At 45.6% G+C, this 23,143-nt stretch overlaps 2 protein-coding genes and 1 long non-coding RNA gene across 4 annotated transcripts; all 3 read left to right on the forward strand.

Annotated features, from left to right (window-relative positions):
* Window positions 1-7,082: 7,082 nt before the first annotated feature.
* On the forward strand, window positions 7,083-9,980 carry frrs1l (ferric-chelate reductase 1-like). The gene is made up of 5 exons (XM_076012584.1): window positions 7,083-7,968; window positions 8,311-8,395; window positions 8,626-8,764; window positions 9,402-9,648; window positions 9,730-9,980. Exons 1-5 carry the CDS (start codon window positions 7,764-7,766, stop codon window positions 9,900-9,902), a joined length of 849 nt encoding a protein of 282 aa, XP_075868699.1. The 5' UTR covers window positions 7,083-7,763; the 3' UTR covers window positions 9,903-9,980.
* Window positions 9,981-10,011: 31 nt separating this feature from the next.
* On the forward strand, window positions 10,012-10,900 carry LOC142879356 (uncharacterized). Its single transcript, XR_012925293.1, has 2 exons — window positions 10,012-10,602; window positions 10,755-10,900. It is a non-coding gene; the product is annotated as an uncharacterized LOC142879356 (long non-coding RNA).
* Window positions 10,901-11,474: 574 nt separating this feature from the next.
* tmem245 (transmembrane protein 245) lies at window positions 11,475-22,929 on the forward strand. Of its 2 annotated transcripts, XM_076012582.1 has the most exons (18): window positions 11,475-12,240; window positions 13,957-14,074; window positions 14,673-14,768; window positions 15,096-15,194; window positions 16,015-16,218; window positions 16,314-16,483; window positions 17,030-17,053; window positions 18,839-18,943; window positions 19,119-19,201; window positions 19,277-19,367; window positions 19,459-19,557; window positions 19,641-19,772; window positions 19,886-20,008; window positions 20,319-20,464; window positions 20,554-20,654; window positions 20,749-20,923; window positions 21,605-21,799; window positions 21,890-22,929. In XM_076012582.1, exons 1-18 carry the CDS (start codon window positions 11,479-11,481, stop codon window positions 21,936-21,938), a joined length of 2,772 nt encoding a protein of 923 aa, XP_075868697.1. In that variant the 5' UTR covers window positions 11,475-11,478; the 3' UTR covers window positions 21,939-22,929. The 2 variants fall into 2 exon arrangements, with proteins under 2 accessions (XP_075868697.1, XP_075868698.1); XM_076012583.1 differs by lacking the exon at window positions 17,030-17,053.
* The last annotated feature ends 214 nt before the right edge of the window (window positions 22,930-23,143 follow it).

A 23,143-nucleotide genomic window follows, 5' to 3' on the forward strand; every position in this document is an offset into this window, starting at 1 on the left:
CGCCGTGAGAACTGAAATATAACAAATTACCACATAATGCACATCAAGAGAATAAATGGCAAAATAGCGCAACGTGTCAATGTCAAAACTGCATATACAAACACATTACCTCGTTGGGCTGCTTGTTATGAATAGAGGCTTTAAGTATGCTTTAGAGGAACAGTTATATCAAAAAAGAAAAAGAAAGGACACTTGCTGCTGTTGGTAAGGCCACCATGCGTTCACAAGAAAAATGCACGTCAAAAGGTTTTTCCCCTTGGAACAACAAAAAACGAACTTTGGTTCCTTCTTGTATTTTATTTTAAGAAACTAATCAACCATAACCTAAAATTCTATTTTTACTTTATAATTATTTATTTATTGCTGAGTGAAATTATTAAACTTATTTATGTAATTAAATTATGCTCAATATCAAACATTTATAAAACAACATTTACAATTGCCATGGTGCTGTATTGTAATATGAACTGCTTATTACTGTTACTACAGCTCTTTACTGCTGTTGTTGACCTCCTATTGAAACTACTGTGCAGGGGGACCACCAATTTAAACCAGCCCCTGGCTAAAATTGGGTACAATCACATCCCTGTAAAATGGGTTGCTGTACACTGTACACTGTCCTCTTGAAAAATGAATGAATTGAATTTGAAATTGCCCTGCGATGAACTGGTGACTTGTCCAGGGTGTACCCTGCCTTTGCCCTAAGACAGCTGAGATAGGCTCCAGCAGACCCCCGTGACCTTGATTCGGAATAAGCGGGTATAGAAGATGAATGAATGAATGAATTTGAAATTGAAAGAACGCGGGTGTTCCAGTTGTTTTGTTATTGTGCGATGAAAGAGGTTAACCAGAAATTCACACACTGAAAATACTTATATCGCCCCCTGGTGTTGGGGAGGAGAACATGTATCCCTCATAATTGGATTTTCTCAGCTGCATGTGAACTGGGACAGAGGAGAGAAGTCCGATCAGAGGAGAAAACCGAATGTTGGGCATGGCTCGATTAAGCCGTGCATGTAAACGTAGTGATTGAGGCTGGATTCACACTGCAGGGTTTTGCACTGTGCATTCTGTTGCCTGTACCTGCTTACAGCTGCTTTTTAAAATGCTTCTTAATGTTGCCTTTGCGCTTGAGACAGGCTCGAGCACAATTCTTAAACACCATTCTGTGGTGGACATTTGAGAGGCATCCAGCTGCAGGCCCACAAGAGAGCAGTGGAATATCTGTTTGTTCTTTCTGTTTCGACTACAGCGGCATATTAATTGTTGCATTTGAAATCCATTTTCACAAGGAGCTCTGAGTCCAACAGTCTCAGAATTCAGACGCTGTTTTCCCTGCTTGCATTGGTGCAGGGACGCTGTTGCCTCACAGTGAGAAGGTCGAAGGTTCAGGCCCCGGGGCCTTCCTGTGTGGAGTTTGCACCTTCTCCCTGTGTCTGTGTGGGTTCTCTCTGGGCACTCCAGCTTCCTCCTGCAGTCCAAGAACGTGCAAGTGTGGTGAATTGGGAGCTCTAAATTGGCCGTAGTAGTGAGTGCAAGTGTAAATCCTCCTATGAGGCCGTGAGATAAACTGCCGATCTTGCCGCCTTCTCCCAAAGACAGCTGAGACAGGCCTCAGAGGAAAGAAAAGAGATATAATAGAAAATAGATGGATGGATTTTCATGTTCGTAATCTGTCTTTGCAATAAGACGGCGGGTTAGGATCCAACATCTCCCAGTACCTGATGGATGGATGGGTGTTGTTGACGTTACAGTTCTGATCAGCACCACTTGAGCAGAGCAAATTGGAAACTGGGTCACTTGAAGCGTGAAGTCAAAGTCCTCAGTAAAGTACATGGAGGTCGCTGTTTATTCTTCTCTCTGGAGCCGATCAGAGCCATTTCAGCAAACCCTGAGAAGCTGCGGCGATGGCGGCCAGCTCTGCATTAGTGACATGTACAGTCATACGCAAACAGGTGTGTGTGTGTGTGTGCGTGTGTGTGTGTGTGTGTGTGTCTCATCGCCATGCGCAGCGTGTCAGTGTTGTCCAGGATGCTGAGGCCCCTGCCGCTGTGCTCCAGGGGGGAGTTATAGATTACTGGCTGGAGGAGGTGGGCGGGGTGTGTGTGTGTGTGTGTGTGTGTGTGCGTGGGGGCGGGGGCGGGGGGTGGCGCTGGAGGCCTCCCCACGGCCCCGACTGGAAGAAGACGTGCAGGCCGGTCGGCCGCGGCTCTCAGCTCATCAGACGCGTCTCCCGAGAACGCGGAGCTTAACCTGGAGCGAGACTCTGATTAACCAGGCTAATGACGGAGCAACACCCCCCAACCCCCACCCCCACCCCCCAGCCACCGCAGCCCCCACTGCCCAACACCATAATCACTGCTTAAGGCCCTGGACGGTGGGCGTGTTAGTGCAGAGTGAGGCGCCGTCGCCTGCAGATTAACGGATGATTCCACCGACAGCAGGCTGCCGGTGTCGGCCGTCGATACGCGGATGTGTGGAAGGGCTGCGAAGTGATGAATGTGTGCCTGCTGATGTGTGACCCTGCGTTTCAATGTGTGAGTGTGTGTGTGTGTGTGTGTGTGTGTGTGTGTGTGTGTGTGTGTGTGTGTGTGTCCACCAATATAGAGGGTGGTTAATGAGAGCTGATTGATGCCTCTTCGGTGCTTTGTCTTATCTCAAAAGCAAATATTTCATCAAAAGCAAATATTTCCTAGGCACAAAGGAACAGTTTCAGCCTTTGGTAAACACGGAGACCCCAACAGACGAGAAGGGAAAGAAAAAAAATGAAGAACAGGCGACATATGCAAATCGCTCAGACAGACAGACAGACAGACCTGCCTTTTGTTCACCTCCCTTTGATGCAGAGTGACCCGTAGCGTTGCACACAAACAGCAGGGGCCAGGGTGTGTGTGTGTGTGTGTGTGTGTGTGTGTGTGTAGGGGTGGGGGGTGTTACCGCAGAGGCGCAATTACTGGGCAGACAGAGGAGGATGCCAATAGTGCTTACTGTTGTCTGTGAGTAAAGTGATTTCTGACAACTCCCTAAATGAACCCCTGGGGGTGCAGAGGCCTGCTGCAAGATTACACAGCTGCATTATGACTGGTGTGTGTGTGTGTGTGTGTGTGTGTGTGTGTGTGTGTGTGTGTGTGGCAGAGGAGGGTGGGGGGGTGGTATAATAGCTTGCTGTTATTAGCGGTGTTAAGTCGATAAGTGATCTCGGCTCTGTCCTACGGAGAATGAGGTGCGAGGCGCTGAGTTTAGGAGCCAAAATAAAACGCTTTCTCCCTGCAACTTCACGGGGGAATTAAATGATGCCTCTGCAACTCTATTAGAAACCTCCACGCGCGTGTGCACGTGAACACACACACGCACACAGACGCACACACCACTGTTATTAACCTGTAAACAGGAGGTGAAGGCCTGCAGGAGATGGTAAATGAAGGGGGAAGTGTTTTTAGAATTTTCCAAGTATCTCTCTATTCAAAATGTTTACATGTTTACATTTTTTATTATTTATTTCCTCTTTTTAAAAAAGAAATAAAAAAAAATAGAGGCCTCTGTAATAACTGTGTCAGGCTCCTCCATAACTGCCATGTGAAAAATACCCTGCAATTTGTTTAATGAATAGATTTGTAGTTTTTTTTAGATAGTTTTTCTGAAGGACAGTAAGTTCAGAATAAATTGCAGCTATCTGTTCAAATTATTATTACTATTATTATTATTATTATTATTATTATTATTATTATTATTATTAGTTGTTGTTGTTGTTGTTGTTGTTGTTGATGATGATGATGATGATGATGATGATGTTGTTGTTATTGTTGTTGTTAATTATTTGAAAAATGTTTTGACACAATTTCCCAACAGTGCAACATTTCTGAAATCCCAGTGAAACAGCTGCAGTTTGTCTTAAACGATGCCTGCAGAGATGAAGAAATGCACCATATGCACCTGGGAGCTACAGGTGCTGACTAGCGACTGAGCTGCAAGAGACACCGACACTTCTGCCAGAGGCATCAATCAGCTGCTTAGTCGGCTGACGGCAAAGTAAATTATGGAATACGCCACCTTTATTTTTTTAAGAGCAGCTGAGACAGAAAGAAGAAGCAGCACACGTGGAAGAAAATATTGTATACACACATGGTGTGTGGGCGCGTGTGTGTGTGTGTGTGTGTGTGTGTGTGTGTGTGTGTGCTGGCACCTGCAGCAGCTGTGTTTCTGAATGGGTCCAGTGGCCATTGTCCTGCTGTCACTGACTCGTCTCTCAGGCCCAGGAGATACAACACTGACATTTAGCACGCCGTCTCACCCCTATCCTCCCCTCCTCTCCCCTCCCCTCCCACTGATCCCACCACCCTCCTTCCTGTCTTACCCTCTCTCCAGCTCACCTTCTTCTCCTCTTCCTCCTGCTTCCACAGACACCTGCCATCCTTCTCCCCGTCAACGGCAGCGCTGAGCGTTCGCTTCCTCGGATTAAGTGTTTGCGTTAATGAGTGACCACCTTTCCTTTCCGGCCCATTATGGTAAGATTGGTGCGCCTCAGAGTCCCTCATTACCCCGCCAAGCTTTGCCCCCCTACACGGAGGAGGTAATTGGGAAGTAGCGAGAGACAAGGGAGGGGAGCGGGAATAATAGGAGGATAAACGACGGATAATTGGGCAGATTGAGAACAAGAGGAGCGATTGATTAGGTCGACGTGCGTGCGCAGAATCAGATGGCGCCAGGAGTGGAGGGGTGAAAGGTCACTCTCTCTTTTATGTACACACACGCTCGCAGGAATGATATAAAAAACATGTGTTTTTAGAAATGCAGGAGCAGACCCTGACCCTGACCTTGGCCTAAGCTTAAACCCACAAGGACCGTTTAAAAGGACAGTTCAGTCAAAATTGAAATTTCAACCACCAGGCATTTGCCACTGCACCGATAGCGGTCCTGGCGACTGCTTCTAATTCACCAAACTATTCTGGAGTTTTACTGAGAGAGAAAAATTCCACCTATTGACACTGGTGTTTAAAAAAAAGAGAATATTAAGAACAGAATGATTGGCGATTCAGAAAATGAATAAATGATTTAAGAATGAACGAATGAATGAGTGTGCCTGTATCCCATCCAGCTTGGTTCTGTGCATTGGAATGAATGTGATCAGAGCATCTATTGACAACACTGAGGTAAGTAGAAAACAGCTGAAATTGTAGTTCTGTGTGAACTGTTTCTTTGTACCTGAGCTTTGCATTTTAACAAGAGAGGAAGAAAAGTGCCTCACCGGGTTTATGTTCCAGTTGATTTATCTGAAATAATTAATTGCATTTTCTTATTTTTTATGAAAAACATACCGTATCCTTATATCACTAAACTCCAAATTCTTGACAAATCCTACAAGTTTGTGTGTGCTGAAGATCTTCATCGCTTCTTTAAGCATGATTTAGAACTATGATTTATTTTATCCATAATTTTATCGACACCTGAATTGAGAAATACCTCAAATGGCGTTAGAGAGAAACACACCTCTGCAAAAATGTGTTCATCAAGTGGACAGAACATTAAAGCACACCCAGGTAGGTAAGTCATTGTGAAGGTCAGAGGTAAAGTGTATTTGTGATTTTAATAGTGAGCGATGTGTCTCCGGGAAATAAATATGTCATTGTAATTTCCCCCCCAAAAAATAATGAGTTTCTAATCTCTGCCGATTATTGTCAGTCAGTATCGACGTTGACGCTCAGGTCTGGTTCAGATTGTGTTACAACAGCATCACCTGCAGGACACGAGCATGAACAGCAAAGCCACCTCGACCTTGTGTTCCTTAGTGAGTTCGGTTGTTATCCTCATTGTGTGGTTTGTTCCCACTTTTTTCTATGCAATTCAATTTGCCAAACCTCGTTTTCTATTGTTGACCTTCCAGCTCAGATGGGATTGATGGACACATCGTATCGCATTTGCACTTGCTTTTTTGTGGTGTTATGATCCTGTACTGCCGATGCCGATGTTTTATTGACCTCTATTCAAAAAACAAACTACAGAATAAGTAAAAAGTAAGGGTGAACAAGTAAACAATGTGCAACCGGAAGTATAAATAAACTATAAACAGTGTGCAACTTGGTGGAGTAAAATAAGGATCTATATACAAGTCTACATAGTATATATATATATATATATATATATATATATATATATATATATATATATATATATATATATATATATATGCAAGTATTCGTTAAATGTGCACATATACCTAAAGAAATACATAAATATAAAAAATATATACATATGTTTACATATGTATACCCTGTGACAGTAAAATAAAATAAAAAGAAACATAAAAGAAAGTGGAAATGTTCAGTGTCGTGCAATAATGTGATGTAAACACCAATGTTAACAGTAGTGCAGTATGATGAGCAATGTAAACAGGTTAACAGGTAAACAGGTGTAAACAGGTGAAGTGGAAGGATGGTTATTGCACAGTAACTGCTCTGAGTCTCTGTTAGTGGTGTGAGTTCATCAGAGATTGCTTGTATTTTGCTTGTATTTTACTGTATGTCCATGTTTTGTTGTCTGTCCTTGACATGGTGCATTGTCTGTCTTAATGATGTAAATTTAACTCATACACTGATGCTATCTTGGCCAGGCTTCCATTGAAAAAAAGGTCTTTGTATCTCAGTGGGACTGACTTGGTTAAATAAAGATTGAATTAAAAAAGAATTACCAAGTAGTGTTTATTTTTCAACGTACATTAAACATGATTTTGTATCTTCTGTGGCAGATTAAATCTAATCATCCAACTCATCCAAAGTCAGCTGGTCTGACTCTGGACTCCGATCAACACTGCTGTGATGTGCAGCAGAAATGCTAGTTATATGGTAGATAATAGATGCATTGCACTCCCGTTTGAACTGTCAGTCAACACACAAGTCAAGTTCAAGCAGCAGGTAGTGAGCGCCGGCGTGTCAGTGACAGCTCTATATCACCACCAAGTGGCAGGAGTGTGTACAGGCTCTGGAATCACTGCAGGTCAAGAATGTGAGGAAAGCGCGATATTCTCTTCGACACATGCCGTGTTATTTTATTCAATTTTACGAGTTGCATACGTGCCATTTATGTTAATGACAGTTTTTTCTCTAGTAACTTCTTTTGGCTTTTTTTTCTTCCAAATTTGATGCATCATTTTTAGTCAAGACTTGGAGTTTTCCAGTCTCAAGTCGAATGTGGGTATTTTTTTTAGTAAGTTTAAAAACCTTTAACATCATATGAACAGCTGTGATAGTAGCCAAATCGTGGGCCAGAGTGCCCTATCGATCGATTCTGATGGGAGCACGTAGGAGCTCCTGATTGGATGACGCTGTGATTGACCGAGGAGGAAGAGGAGAAGGAGAAGAGGGGAGGTCGGGCGAGACCATTCATCCTACTGAAAAATACAGCAAGATCTCGGTGCTGCGGTCCGGCATCTGGATTTCAAAGAGGATTAACGTTGTGTGTGTAAATAATAGATTTAGCTCGCAAATCGAGGTAATTCGCGGGGGATTAGCCTCCCGATCGGACGGTGATCTTCGCTGAATCTCCCCCCGCCACATCCCTCTGATTAAGCAGCCAAACGGGCAATTAGGATGCGGCGCTGATGTTTTTCCTCATGACGCTGCTATGGCGAACCATCAGAAATGTCGACATTTAAAACGTAACGACCCACAGTCGGTGTAGTCCTTCCCGTCCTTCCCGTGTTGTGTTGTTGTTGTTTTTTTGTTTTTGTTTTCGTTTTTTTGTTGTTGTTTTTTTAACATCGTCCGGCTATGATTTTGGTTCGGAGCCTGGCGCAGCTGTCGGCGCTGCTCATCCACGGCGGGTGGTGGGGGGTCGCGGCGAGCCCCACCGAGGAAGGAGCGCTTCGGGGCGGCCACGGGGAGCACGGGGAGCCTGGTCACCAGGAGCCGCACAAGGACTCGTACAGCACCTTCGCCTCAGAGTTCCTGGAGTCCAGATATCTGTCCGACGACGGTAAGTCTCCTCTGCACTGGTTTCGAGGTCGTCGACTAATAAGACGGCTGTAGAGCAGCTAGCCGCCTGGTGAAATAAGCAGTGTGTGATGAGAAGATAGAGAAGGGAAGGTGATCATTGTTATCTCGGATCGGACCTGTTTACGTTGTGCCAGGCCTTTCAGGACCAAGGCCAGCTCCCCGGTGTCACCGCCCCCCACGCGCACGCATGGAAACATAGGACTCTGCAGATTGGCTCCCCCTAGGAGGCCGTCTGTCCATCTTGACAGCATTTGTTTGTTGTTAGTTTTTCTATCAGTGGAATTGGATTTTTCATCTGATTTGTTTCCCCCTTATGCTGCAGGTTATCCCTTCCCCACAGCTCCTCCAGTGGATCCCTTTGCCAGGATCAAAGTCATCGACTGTGGAGTGACCAAAGGCTGCATAAGGTGGGAAAAGAACTCACGCTTCACCGGCTCCTTACAGTCAGAACTAACACGCAGCTTTATTCCCCCTGGGCTGTCTCAGCCTAGATACTGTAGCTGCAGGAATTTGCAGTTAAACATGGATCTGCTCAATCCAGTTTTATATCTAGATGTCCTCTAAGTCAGACCTCTGGGGTTTTGACAGTAAATGTGTTTGTACTTGAGTGGCTGTTTTTATCCCGTCTCATTAACAGATACGGGAAACCAGGGTGTGATGCAGAGACGTGCGACTACTTCTTGAGTTATCGCCGCATCGGGACAGATGTGGAGTACGAGATGAGTGCAGACACAGACGGCTGGGTGGCTGTCGGTTTCTCCTCTGACAAAAAAATGGTGTGTAGCCACATATCCTGAGATTTGCATCTGACCAAGAGCAGCATAAAAACACATTTTCTTTCTCATTATATAACATAATGTGTGCGTTTTGTCCTGACTCTCCATCTGTTTGTGTTAAGGCCAAATGTATGTTCCTATTCTCACCTTTCCCCTCCGGAGTTTAATCTCAAATTCTCGCTTGCACATCAGACCTCGGACTCTACTAGTTGATCTGTTGTCTGTCAAATCAGGAACAATGGTGATGCAGTAAACACTTTATAAAAAAGTTAAAGTTAAAAAGATGCAAGTTCATGCAGGTAATGAAAACAAATGAATGAAAATACTGCAGTCCTAATCTTTGAACTGTTCTATTTTTTTTATTTCCTTTCTTAGACCTTTCATGATTATCAAAAAATCAAAGTAAATTTTTAGTCTGTTAGAGGGACTAATTTTCTTATACAGCTTAATTTCAGAGGGGTTTGGTAGATAGTTGTATTTTTGTATTCAAAGGCTCAAAGATAGAACTATTCATATTGCACAAAACTATGTCATAATGTTACATTTATTTGGCCAAAAACAGTACTCTTAAACAGAATTCCCCGTTTCACACTAAATAAAACGTTGCACTTTAGAATGAGACTTCCTGTTTTCCCAGGGAGGTGATGACGTGATGGGCTGTGTCCATGATGACAATGGACGCGTGCGCATCCACCACTTCTACAATGTTGGCCAGTGGGCCAAGGAGATAAAGAGGAACCCTGCCAGAGACGAGGAGGGCATCTTTGAGAACAACCGCGTGACGTGCCGCTTCAAACGGCCGCTCTACGTCCCCCGAGAGGAAACGCTTGTGGATTTACACCTGTCGTGGTATTACCTCTTTGCCTGGGGACCTGCAATCCAAGGTGACCAATCAAGGCATAGCACAATGTATTACATGTTTATTTATTTGAATGTGACACAGTTGATGCATTCTTTTCCAACAGGCTCCATCACAAGGCATGACATCGACAGTCCACCCGTCAGCGATCGCATGATTAGTATTTATAAATACGAGGACATCTTCATGCCTTCTACAGCCTACCAGACCTTCAACTCTCCTCTCTGCCTACTGCTTATAGTGGCTCTCACTTTCTATTTACTGATGGGAAGTCCTTAATGAAGGCCACAGGAGAACACGGTGGAGAAGGAGGAGGCAGCAATAAAAAAGCCACTCTTAAGTGTGCGCTTTGCACAAAGAGACACTGTGTTAGACATACTGTATTAAACACTATAGCTAGTAAATATACATAACTTTGATCTCACAGAGAGTCTCAACAAAAGTTGCAACTAAAGATGAGTTGTGGATGCTTCTAGCACTGGTGCCAGTCAAGAGGTTCAGAGAGGTATGAAGTTAAAATTCATAGGATTTCAGTATTTTGAATGGTTTACAAGTATTATATTATAAATATAAGGACTGCACATGCCAGTGAGTAAATCCCTAACATACTACAGGGAGTGAATTTCAAATACCTGCTGTTGTAAAGGGAGAAGTTTTATCCAATGTTGCCAAGACAAAACAGCGCACACATGTTTGTTCCCTTGCTGCCTGTGTCTTTATTGCAGAAGAAAAAGAAAACCTGCCGTTCTTAGTAGTTATGAAAATCAAAACACTGTCAAAGGTTTTTTTTTCTTGTATTTTATACTTGATCCCAAATAAACACTGAATACAGTAGAAGAAATGACTACCATTGAAGAATAATATGTGTGACAGTGGCGGTCCTGTCACTATACTTCCAATTGATCATATGCCCTGGCTACTTAGCCTGGGGGATCTCCCTTTGGCCGAATGGTTAAGCACGCATGGCTATTACCCGGGAGTCTGGGGTTCAAAGCCCGCCTGGGCCCTCTGCGCATTGCTACGTATGTATTTAGATACACAATCTGTTCAGAAAGTACCCTGGTAAAATTTGAATTATATAATTTGGTTTCATTTTCAAATTGAGTGGGCAATTGCCTTTGATATACTTAGGCGCCGTGTTGCTCTACTGTCTTCCGCAAATTAATGTAATTATTTGTAGACTACATTTTGTATTTATTTTTGGTTATCAATGTCCATTATTAACGTCAATAGCCGGAAACAGTGTACTGTGACTAATAAACATAAATGGAAAGTGACACCCTTTCAAAGCACTGCACATCCCAACACTGCTTGGGTTCATCCCTCAGCACTGTGTATTTGGCTGTTTGGCAGTTATCCGCAGTTACTATGGCACCACTATTGAATTATCTATGGTGTTATTGGTTACTCGGTTGTTATTGGTTAAGTGATTATAATGCATAATGTTAACTAGATTAAGTTATGCATGACAGGACGTCATGACAACGTAGAGAACAAGAGCTGACGCTATTTTCTTATCATAATTAGCATTTAATGTGAATAAATAATTTAACGTGTAAATGTGTAAGTAGTGTACATTTTGTTGTATATGGATTGTTTACATGAGGGAACAGACTTACCAATAAATGTGTGCCGGTTAACATTAAATGCAACAACCAATATGACCATAAAAACTGAGAACACAGCCTAATAATGAGGCTTTAATGGAACACATGTAGTTCAAAGAGCAGCGACGCGATTGCATCATTAGACATTAAAGAATATTTACTAAGAGAGCACCGAACATAAAACTAAGACAAACCGAGCAAGAGTCTTGAGAAAATAAGCTGTGTAACCCGAGGAATAACACATTTGTATGTACCCGTACGGCAAACAGGAAGCGCTGCATTTGCGTGGACACTCGATTGCCCATGGTGCCCCTGGATATTACGTCGCGTCCACGTCACATGTTTTCCTCCCTCACATGGTTGGCTCCTTAGACGGCAGGACCGAGGCGGAACTGGGAATCATGGCAGACGAGGAAGACTCGCCGCCGGAGCCTGCGGTGTCGTCTTCCCCCGGCAGCCCGCGCACGGAGCCGGAGCGGCCTCACTCCGTGTCGTTCTCCGACAACGTCCCGCCCGCCGCCATCGGCATGATGAGCCAGCTGCTGTCGCAGCCGTCGTCCCTCAAGTTCGACAAAAACATCAAACAGGCCTTCTACAATGTGGGGGCTCTTATCTTCGTGGCGATCTGCTGCGGGGCGGCCGTGCTGGTCTTCTTCATCCTGGAGGCCTTCCTCCGGCCGCTTCTCTGGGCCGTGCTCTGCGGCACCTTCCTCCACCCCTTCAAGAACTCCCTGGCCCGCCTCGGCCGCTCCTGGCTCAGCGGCCTGCAGGACACCGGGACGCCCATCCTGCTGGGGACTCTGCTCGTCCCGGTGTGGTGCCTCAACTACGGGGTGGAGGCCATGGGACAGCTGGTGCTGGAGCGGCTGACGATTCTGCTGGTGATCGGGACCGGGGCGCCGCTTCTCTACGTCCTCTACCTGTCGTGGAGCGTCAGCGGCATGCAAGTGATCCTCGGCTACGCCTGCTGGGTCATCGGCGCCGCCCTGGACTGCTTCCACACCGTGTGGGTGAGTGAGAGGACCGGGGACAGCTGGTGATAGCGCTCCGCTGAGGTCAGCTCAGAGGAAGCCGAGGTTGCCGTTTAAGCAGGTGCAGACAGGCCGACTCGGGGCCCCGAGACATGATCTGTAAAGTAATATCTCAGTCTGGAGAGGGCCTTGTATGTTGTTATAATAGGGTAATACAACAAACACAACTGATTTAAATTTGCAAAAGCAACACCCAGCAGTAGCTTGCATAGCTATTTTTTATATGTTATTATTAGTCATAGTTATACCCCCAGTATCCCTAATGTTGTTTTTTTTAATTACTTTATATTGTGTAATAAACTATCCAATAAATGACATGTAAATATAAATCAGATCAGATGATGAGAAAAATGTGGTAGTGCTGCAGTGGGAGCAGTAGTGCAGTGATTACAGGTCAAATATCATCAGCTCTTGGTGTGGGTGTGTATATGTATGTTTAAATCTTTGGTATGTTCTCACAGCAAACACGTTTCACTCTAAGCAAAGTGTGACTCTGTCTCAACACTGGCACAGAGGCCATTTGTATTTGTGTTATACTGTCTGACATTGGTTGTTGAGGAAGACATATTGCGCCGTTTAATCAAACTCTCCTACAACTGAGAGCTAGCACATACATAATGCAATCTTGATTTGTGAGTGCTTCAAAAAAGTGCTTTACAGGACAGAGAGGAGAGGAAATTGTAAAACTAGCATGCAAGAATGGTAAGGAGTGTGCACAGAGTGTGTTAGGCATGTAGGAATTTTGAAAGGGTATTTTAAAAAGTATTTAGTAAAGAATCAACATGTATGAACAGACAAATTGCTGACTGTGTGGCTGCATGTCTTAACATGAAGACACAGTTTTTCTCAGTGGTACAGGATTTTACTTGTGTCTTATCAGATGAAGCGTTTTACTGCAGTTTCCGTTCAGGAACAGCCCAGATCGGCTTTGACACAGTTTGCGTTAAAGGTTCCTCTTTTCACCGCCTGGCCTTTCTGTAGGTGATCGGCACTGACGTGAGCCGCTCGTCTATTTATAGGGCATAGGAGACTGTATCATATTACAATGAAAGATGTCTTTGTGTGGTATGAAACCAGGCGAGACCTTTTTTGTGACCAGATAATTAGAGATGGATCACGTCACAGTCTGCCCGTCCATTCCTTCTACAGAGCAGCGGATTGTTGGCTGCAGTCAGCTGACTCCTGTCAACGGGATATTCATCACTGTTGCATCCCCGATGTTCCTGTGATGCACTTTCATTTTGACAAAGTCAGCAGAGTTGCACCCGCACCAACTCTTATGACCCTCAAATGTGAAATGGTGTTCTAATGTTGTGTTGTTGACTGCATACAGACAGCCATGATTCAAATCTAATATGTGACCTCATCATTTCAAAGCAGGAGGTGGGAGTTCTTACTTCAAGCATTCTCACATGTGCAAAGCCAGAAATGTTTTTATTTGAATACCCCAGTCAGATCTACTACTACTTTTTAACCCAAAGATTCAATTTATAATTTAACAAAAACATGAATTGTAATGTGTTCTCAAGCTGGGGGAAAATCATCAGCTAAAAAGAAATATTCCACACGTGGTGAATCACACATTCTTGAAATCAGTGCCTTGTGGCTTTTTTTTTTTTTTTTTTGAACATGCACAGAAACAAGTTCATTTTGGTAACAGTATTGTAACCAAACTTCTTGTCTGTTTTGGACCAGGTGTGTTCTCTGGTGTTTGGCTACCTTTTGATGGTTTGTTTCAAGTGGAGTCCTCAGACGGAGGGCCACCTGAAAGCTCTGGCTCTTCCCGTCTGGGCCGTCCTGCTCTTCTACCTTGGTGAGTGTGGTTGGGTGTGTGTGTGAGGGAAAGATGGCGAGAGTGAAATTTAGAATCATCTTTGCCTCTGGAAAGATTCCGGCACCAGCAAATCCCCTCAGGCATCAACACTGCGAGGAAGCTGTCAGTATTTTTAGCCCTGTGAGGGAGACGTGACCCATGAGCTTGAAATGCCAAGAGTGGCTGAGAGATATTCTGAAAGGCTTTTGCAAAGAAGAAGAAGAAGAAAAAAGAACACCAGGAAACATCTGCAGTTATTATAACCTGGCACGCCCGATGCATCGTTTCCATAATCCTCCAGATTTTATTCAGAGTTTCTAATATGAAGGGGTGGGTTGAGCGATCACTCTCAAAAAAGTTCTGGGACTTCCAAACCATGTGCGTATGACGAGGGGGCCTGAAGGTCAGAGCAGAATGGATGGAGGTCTGCTGAGCTGCAACAGACCTCCACTTGAAGCGTAGTCTAAAAACTATGTTTCAAGCAGCAGAATGTGTCCCACACTGGACGAGGTTGCTCTTCTCAAGCAAAACTAGCACATGTCAAATATTCAGACACATGAATCTGCTTCAGTTTGTGTCTGTGTTGCTGTGTTTTCAGTGTCTCTGACCGGCCCCTGGCGGGTGCCCCTCTTAGTGCTTCTAGTTATTCTCATCATCATGGGCTCCCTGGAGAAACCGCCTGTCCCCAGCAAAGGTGAACATTAATGGACACACTTGCTCTGTCACACACACACACACACACACACCACCAAAACCTTCTGATTTTAATGGACAGAGTTTTCATCTCTACATATTAAGTAAGGGCCGAGTTCATGTTATCATTTGTTTGAATGCCGTCGAGCTGATTGCGTCCTTCGCTTCTCTTCTGACACTGATTTATTCCGAGTCGTGTTGACAGACGCAGAATGAATAGTCGACTGAACTGTGTTTTTTTTTTTATTGAAAGTCATTTGTTGGAAACAGAGTTTTTCATTTTGCTTTTGTGCCGTTTGTTATTTGTGTGTTTGTTTCCGTCCCTCAGGGGAGCTTTCCAGCCAGGTGCTGTCATTCGCTGCCAACACAATTTACATGGCCATTTCATGTAGCAGCCAAAGTGAGCCCAGTGTACACTCTGCTCCAGGTAAAAACTGCACCGTTAAATCATGCAATATTTTAAGTGATCTGTTGGCACAAAAATAGAAGATAAGAATACAAATTTCATGATTTTACGAGGATGAACTCACTCAAATATTAGTTGTTCTGTTTTCATTTGCTAATCACAGGCAGTTATGGTTATATAAAGAACAGGTCCACTTGGAAGGACTCTGCCATGTTGTGTCAGCATGGATCTACAGTTGCCCCGATCTTGTATCTGCTCAGGGTTTCTTGATTTTACTCTTATATCACATCTGGCATGGGAGAGAGTTAGCAATATGCTATTTCGTACACTTAGAGGGTATTAACTTCAACACACAGGGTATTCTGGGGTGATCTGTTTATTGCAAAGGAATCCTGACACATGTAACAAGGAAATTTTAATTTTACAGTCACAAATATTTACTCAAGCGTTGAGCCTGCAGCAAGAGTGGCCCAAAGGCCCTTGAAACAGTTCTGAAATGTTTACCTCAGTTGGGCCCCAGGGAGGTTTTAGATTAGTTAAAAAGAAAAACAAAAAAAACAAGGCGCTTACATGGAAAGATGTGTTTTTATGATACGCGGGCTGACTGCACTACACTTTGAAAATTAAAATAATTTAATCAACAACTTGAAGTATACTTCACACAATTTTCTGAATAAACTTGATAAAATATAACCAAATGTTTTAAATGCGAAAACATTAATGACCGACTATATGCTGTGATGTGACTCATAAATCTGCAAATCTGTGCGTATGCAGGTTTGAGAAGAAGCCAAATTCACTGCTGAATCCTTTCCTGTTCCCTACTCGTGTCTCCCTGAAGACAGGGTGTCCAGTCTGGGGCCTCTGCCAGCCACGCCCGGGTTCCCTCGAGGCCCCCGCTCCTTCCCAGCTGGTGTCTTCCAGAAAGAGAGAAGCCCCCAGAGAGCCAGCCACATCTACTTCATCCTGCTGGCCTGGGCCATCGTTCTGGTGCAGGTGTGGTTCAACCTCTGGATCCTGCAGCTGCTGCCCATTCCTGTGGCCGGTAACACACACACACACACACACACACACACTCTCACTCGCAAACTTGAAATGCGGCACATTCGCACAACAGACGGTGGTTGATTTATATTCCAGTGTGGGTACTGAAGAAGGTGGTGGTCCACTTTGGTCTGAAGAGCTTCGCCGAGCGGACCCTCGCCTCCTGGTGGGCGGTGCTGGAGAAGCTCGGGCGTGAACGAGAAGAGGCGCTGTTGCCTGGACCAATCAAAGGCCTGGCTCAGTTCATGCTGCGTGTCGACACCAAGGTAATGTCTCTGGCTCCTCCTCTTCCTGGTTCTCCTCCTCCTCTTTCTTAGGCCTTCAACTGACTAAACACACTGGTTGATTATAAACATGATATCAGAGCTGCAGTGGTGACAGTGGCTCAGGTTCACAGATATCTTCTGTGGGATAAAGATAAAAGATCGTCAGTGTTGTGTTGCCTTTAGTGGCATTAAAGCACACTAATGTGAAAATAAATGACAGCGTTTAGATGAGTGCCATTCATATCCTGTCACAGCCACTAGATGTATTGCAACACCAGCTGTGGTTGCAATTTAGAGACTTGAAAGTTGTCTCATGTCTGTGGGGTTTGCAGTTACTGTCACGTGTGCTGCAAACGCAGTGATTTGCATCTCACTGTGCAGCCGGGCTGCACCGCCTGTCTGGTCTGTAGTTCAATCCCGCCCGCCAAGCTCCACCTCCCGATTCCCGTTGTTTCCGTGGCACGTGTCCGTACGGTGACCGCCGCACGCTTCTTTCCAGAAATAATCTCCCTGATGTCTCTTTGTCTCTCCCTCCCCCACCCAAAGCTCTGGCATTGGCTTAACAAACAGGTAAAGACTCGGGGGAGTGGAGTGTGTGTGAGAGGAAAGAAGAGAAGAAGAGTATCATCTGTGTGTGTGTGCGTGCGTGCGTGCGTGCGTGCGTGCGTGCGGGCGTGCGTGCGTGTGTGTGTGTGTGTGAAGGAAACACACCTTGTAGTAGCTTTGCACTGGCACTTTACCCTCCACTGTCATATCATCCTCTCACCCTGACGTGTTGTGCATTTCCGTCTGCTGCTTGTCTGCTTCCTGTTTTGTTTTTTTTGTTTTGTTTTTTTATTTTGACATCAGGCTACAGTTTTGAAGGACGGACTAGTGGTCCCATCCTGCCATGACTGTACCCTCAACCCACTGCCCCTGCTGCGATTGAACTTGCAACTGGCTTTAGAGTGTTTAGGGTTGGGGATGGGGATGGGGATGGGGTTTGGGATGGAGATGGAGTTGGAGTTGGAGTTGGGGATGGGGATGGGGATGGGGATGGGGTTGTGTTGGGGTTTGGGATGGGGTTGGGGATGGGGTTGGAGCCTCAAATTTGGCGTGGGTGTGTCTTGAGGGCTCCTGTTGAACCTGCAAGTGTCCCCATGTCCCTAGGACAAAGTTGACATTTGACCCCATAGATTTGCATGGATTTAGGGTTACGCTTAAGGCTGAAATTAGGGTTACGGTTGGGGTTAGGTGCTTATTACCAACAGACTAAACATTTCATTTTAATAAGTATGAGAAGCGTGCTTTCTGTTAAGGTCCCTAGATCTATAGATTTATTAAAAGACTATAAACCAAGAATTAATAGCATGTGTTTGCCAAGAAGGGTCAAAAGATGCTTTCAGCAGACACAAAAGAGCCTCAGTACCACAGATTTGTCAACAAATCTTTTAGTTATTATCTATGACGGTGCTAAATCCAAGTAATTGTATTGTCCTTGTAGATCTTCAGGATGCCTCAAATTAATCTTTCCGGTTTTCAATTGCTGAAGGCTAAGTTTGGATAAATTGTTTAGTTTTGATTAGATTTTTTAAGTGGCAGTCATATAAAATAAACTTGCAGAATTCCTGGTCTGTATTTTGGTAAGAGATGGATTTACCATTGGTGCTGCTATCTTTGCTTCTAACCTTCTTTTCAAATGTGGCTTCTTTTGCAAATGACCTAAATCACTCTTAGATATGGTTCTTCAGTTATGTGATCCAGACTGCTGCTGTTGCTTAATTTCTTTTTCTGTACTCATTTGTTTTGTACTGCCAGGTTACAGTTTAGTTCAAGAAAAAAAAATATGTACGGGTGTAGTAGTGTTTGTTGGCAGTGCGCGCTCGCAATGCAGCCATTCTCATTTCACCGTGACCATAAAGATCATCAGAGTGGCCTTATGGGAGGCAGGTTAACTAAACCTCTTCCATAACCTGCCATTGGCTGTGCTAACCCGACCTTAACGCACACAGACACACCTGGACACTGCAGCTGATGTCCCGGAGCATCGAGAAAACTGAGTTAAGAACAACCAGAGGGGAAAACCCAAAGTCACGCAGCCCTTTTTATTTCCCAACCCGCATGTTCCTGGGTCAGGATGTGTGCATGTGCACTGACCCCCCCAGCTTTTAGATCACTACCCCACTGTGCACAGGAGCCACGATCCCAAACGGCTGCTGGTTCTCATGGGAAGGACGCAGTTTTCTCAATGTGTTTCAGCGTCACGTGGTCCCAGATGTTCCCAGGTGTTCCCAGGTGTTCCCAGGGTCCTACTGACCTTTCCTCGTCTCTCCATCCCCTTCGTCGTTCTCCTCCTCCTCCTCTGTCTCTACGCAGATGGTCGTGTGGTTGGAGCGATCTCTGGATAAGATCATCAGCATCTTCATCATCTTCCTGCTGGTGTCGGGGACGCTCCTCATGGCTCTGCTGCTCACCGCCATGGTACCGTTTTTATTTTTTCTACTCCTCCCTCTCACTGGACTTCTGCCTCTGAATTAATGCACCTTTTTATAATTGTTTGTTCCCAGTTCATGAAGGCAACAGGCACTGTTATGTGCACTGTTATGACTTATGTGTGCTTCCTCCTCGCTAACGGACCTTTTTATAATCTGCCTAGGTCCACCATGAAAGTGCGCACATCATCGACGTTACTGGTAACCTCATCAATGAGACCATGTCAAACCACCCAGAGTGGGCCAGGTATGACAGCTAGCCGTTGTTTTACTGCGTTAAAATTCTGAAGCTTCACATCTTCACCTCTTGCCGTTTCCCCAGTTGGCTTCCTGAAGCTCAGGTGGTGCAGAAGGCCCTGAATTCCGCAGCCACTAATGTTCATCAGCATGGTAGAGAATGGATAACACATAAGGTTAGGACAGTGAAAATGTCTGCGTTGATACGGATTGGCCCTTTTTTGGGGGAGGGTGTCACGTGCCTAACGTTTTCTCGTGCCCTCTCAGCTCCACAAGATGTTGGGGGACAAGGTGAATCACACCGATGTGATTGAAAAGCAGGTGCTGGAGCTCTGGGACAGACTGTACCACTCCTGGTTCGTCAAGGTAGTTTCCTGCCAGTAAGAACCGGATCCCCTGAAACTGTCACCACTGTGTCGTTATTAAAAAAAACGTTGACGCCGTTGCAGAACGTGACCCACGCTGGACGTCGGGCCGGCCACAAGATGGCAGCGCAGAGGCAGAACAGCTGGCTGGGAGACATCCTGGACTGGAAGGACATCGCCTCCTTCCTGCAGGAGAACATTGAGACGCTGCTGTCTGTAAGTCCACACGGGGAGGGAGGACTTTTTAGCGCTGCTAATACGTCAAGACGACTTTTGTTCAAGCCTCACCTGTTTGTCCTGCAGATTTCTTAACAGTGCCTGTTTTGCAGATTTTGGAGTCTCTGTGGGTGGTGATGAGCAGGAACGTGGGTCTCCTCATCTCCACCACCACCACGCTGCTCACCGTCCTGTTCCACAGCGGCACCGCGCTGCTCAACTTTGCACTGAGTCTGGTACGAAACCACGAGATTGATTCGTCCTCGGCAGTAGCTGTGATGAGTTGTTGAGTCGAGTTCAGAGTCAACATTTCCAACTCAATCATTCAGTTTTTAGAAATCGGCGGCTGAACATCTTCGTATTTATGCTGCTTGATTATAGTCGCGTTAACTGCAGCTCATGGCCTCCTATTGGTTCTCAGGATGCCAATTAAAAAGAAAAATGTACAAGAAAAATTTCCAGTTTATATTTCAAAATACTGTGTAGTTCTGATTTCTTGTCCTGTTTTTCATGGTCACATTTTCTTTTGTCATCATATTTTTCCAGGTGATTTTTCTCACCACTCTCTTCTACCTGCTGAGCTCCAGCGGTGAATATTACAAACCAGTCAAGTGGGTGATCAACTTGACGCCTCTCTCCCAACCCGGACCCTCCTCCAACATCATCGGCCAGTCTGTGGAGGAGGCCATCAGGTGAACCCCCCCCCCCCGCCCCCGCACCCGCACACACTGCCCTCTGGCTTGCGTCTGTTTTTCAACTCCCTGCGTGTCTCCTCTCTCAGAGGAGTGTTCGATGCCTCCCTGAAGATGGCCGGCTTCTACGGCCTCTACACTTGGCTCACGCACACCATCTTCGGCATCAACATCGTCTTCATTCCCTCCGGTGAGCGTTCGCAAGCCCAAGAAATGTGTCACGTCAGCCTATTTGCGCCATTTTCACTTCCTCACCTCTCAATGTCGTCTTTTCTCACCTGAAGCCCTGGCCGCCATCCTGGGCGCCGTGCCGTTCCTGGGGACCTACTGGGCGGCGGTGCCGGCTGTGTGCGACCTCTGGCTGGTGCAAGGTCAAGGCTTCAAGGCCGTGATGATGCTCATCTGTCATCTGCTGCCCACGTATTTCGTGGATACAGCCATCTACTCCGACATATCAGGGTATGTTTGCGGTGACTCGGGCCTTGTCTGGGAGATATACATATACGTGTGTGTGTGTGTGTGTGTGTGTGTGTGTGTGTGTGTGTGTGTGTGTGTGTGTGTGTGTGTGTGTGTGTGTGTGTGTTTTTTGGGTTTTTTTACGGAAGCGCATTGCTGCCGCCCTAGAAACGGCTCGGTCTTGTGAGACTATCACGTCATTTCGTGGTAATTTTATTTTTATTTCGCAAGTGCAGACGAGGCTTTAACTTCTGAGGGGGACATTGGTTTGACAAACGTCAACAAAGTGAGTCACGCTCTGACATTTCACTCTCTAAATTCCACCGAAAAAGAAACACGGAACTTTGTTGTGCAAGTCCAGAGTTAGATGTGGACACATCGTTAACTGTGGTGAATTAGGGACATCCAAACGCATTGAAACAGTGTAACAGTGGTAGTGACATTAATGAAAAGGTTTTATATTTTGGATATTAATACTTCTATTAATAATCTATTTACTTATCTGTAATGACTGGGGGAAAAAAAAAATCCAGTGATGATTCTGTTTTTTTCCACCAGAATGTGAATTTCTCAAATACAGTATGGTGGACATCTAAAGCCAAAGGTGGATTTCAAACTGCTTGTGGGGACACACAGTGGCTCGTTTCTTTGCTCTAATCAGTTTCTTCCTCGTGTGCGTCTCAGGGGTGGACACCCGTACTTGACCGGCCTGGCGGTGGCGGGCGGCGCCTACTATCTGGGTCTCGAGGGCGCCATCATCGGGCCCATCCTGCTGTGCATCCTGGTGGTGGCGGCCAACATCTACAGCGCCATGCTGATGAGCCCCAGCTCCGCCGTCCAGACGCCTGTGCAGCCCAACTGGCCCGTCCACCCCATGAGGTGACGGCCCAAGTCGCACAAACGTCATCGACACCTCGCAACAACAAACAACACCAACCTGAAGCCTCCATGTCGTCTCTGCCCCCCCAGGAACTTTGCTGAATCCACCCCCACCGTCCTGAAGAAGACTGGTGACTAGGCGCCTGAGGTGAGGGGAACGCTGCCTCCCAATGATGCCACCTGGTGGCAGCTGCAGGTTACTGCTGCCAATCGTTGGGCCACAGACGTCGCATCGGGCTCGACGATCACGGAGGACGGCGACTTATCACGCTGCCTCCGAAAAAACCCAGTGCCTGAATTGAATTTGTAACTTTTAAAAAGTGAAACGTAAGACTTTTAAGATTTTACGTGGAAAGCCCCTCCCCTCCTGTCGCTGTGGCCACACCCTGTTGGTTCTCCCTACCTCGTGCCTTACAGAGGCACAGACTGCGTGCGAGTGAGTGCGAGGACGCATTCCGATTGGAGAGACGCCTTCAGGGTCCCGTTCCAGCGGTGGGTCGCCACCACACCCGATCGCCGGCCGGACTCGCACTCCCCGCTCCTCCGAACGACGCTCCGGCACCGTTTTCCTCGCACGTGTGTTCACTACTGGATTACAGCAAATGACCAATGTTTTAGAAACAGTAGAATTGTCCAGATTAAGACGGACCACAGCTTCTTTAGAAGCTCAGCGTGGACAACCTGCTGTCAGATGATCATTGTGGACTTCTCTCTCTTTTTTTTCCACATCTTTAACTTATTTGAAAGGCAAAGGTGCAGCCATGTAAGCACTAGTTAACAAGCAGGACCTGCTCGCACTAACAGAAAGTTTACACTCACAAGCAGTCGTAGTTTTCCTGACCTCACACTCTAATCGGTGAGACACGTCTTCACACTGTTCACTCACTGTTCACTCCCGCTGTACCTGCAGTCAGAGCACTTTGTCTCCACAGAGAGTGCGTGTGTGTAATGTTAGTCTCGACTGATGACGTACGTGTGTGCGCGTAATGTTACACATTGATTTTAAATTGGCTACTGTGTTAGCTGGGAGGCATGTGTTGTGCGTAAGCTCAGTAGTGGTGTTGCTGTTGAGCTCATGTAATGTTTTTATTTGCCATGGTTTTGTTGACACAATAAAATGTTTAATCAGACTTTTTTTTGTCGCCTCATTGTTGCTTCAGCATTGTGATCATTCGGTTTGGACTTTGTTTTATAGAGAGTTTAAAAAAGGTAAATAGAGTTTTTAACATCTCGTGAAAATAAAAGTGAAATATATTGCATGTAGTTCAAACAAACAAATCAGCTGTGAAACCTGAAGATGGCACTTGTGTTGGTTTATACTTGCCTCTTTCTCTTATGCAGTGA

The sequence above is a fragment of the Nelusetta ayraudi genome, unplaced genomic scaffold (assembly GCF_046127955.1).
Source record: "Nelusetta ayraudi isolate G7.1 ecotype Tasmania unplaced genomic scaffold, CSIRO-AGI_Nayr_v1 ptg000136l, whole genome shotgun sequence".
NCBI lineage: Eukaryota > Metazoa > Chordata > Actinopteri > Tetraodontiformes > Monacanthidae > Nelusetta > Nelusetta ayraudi.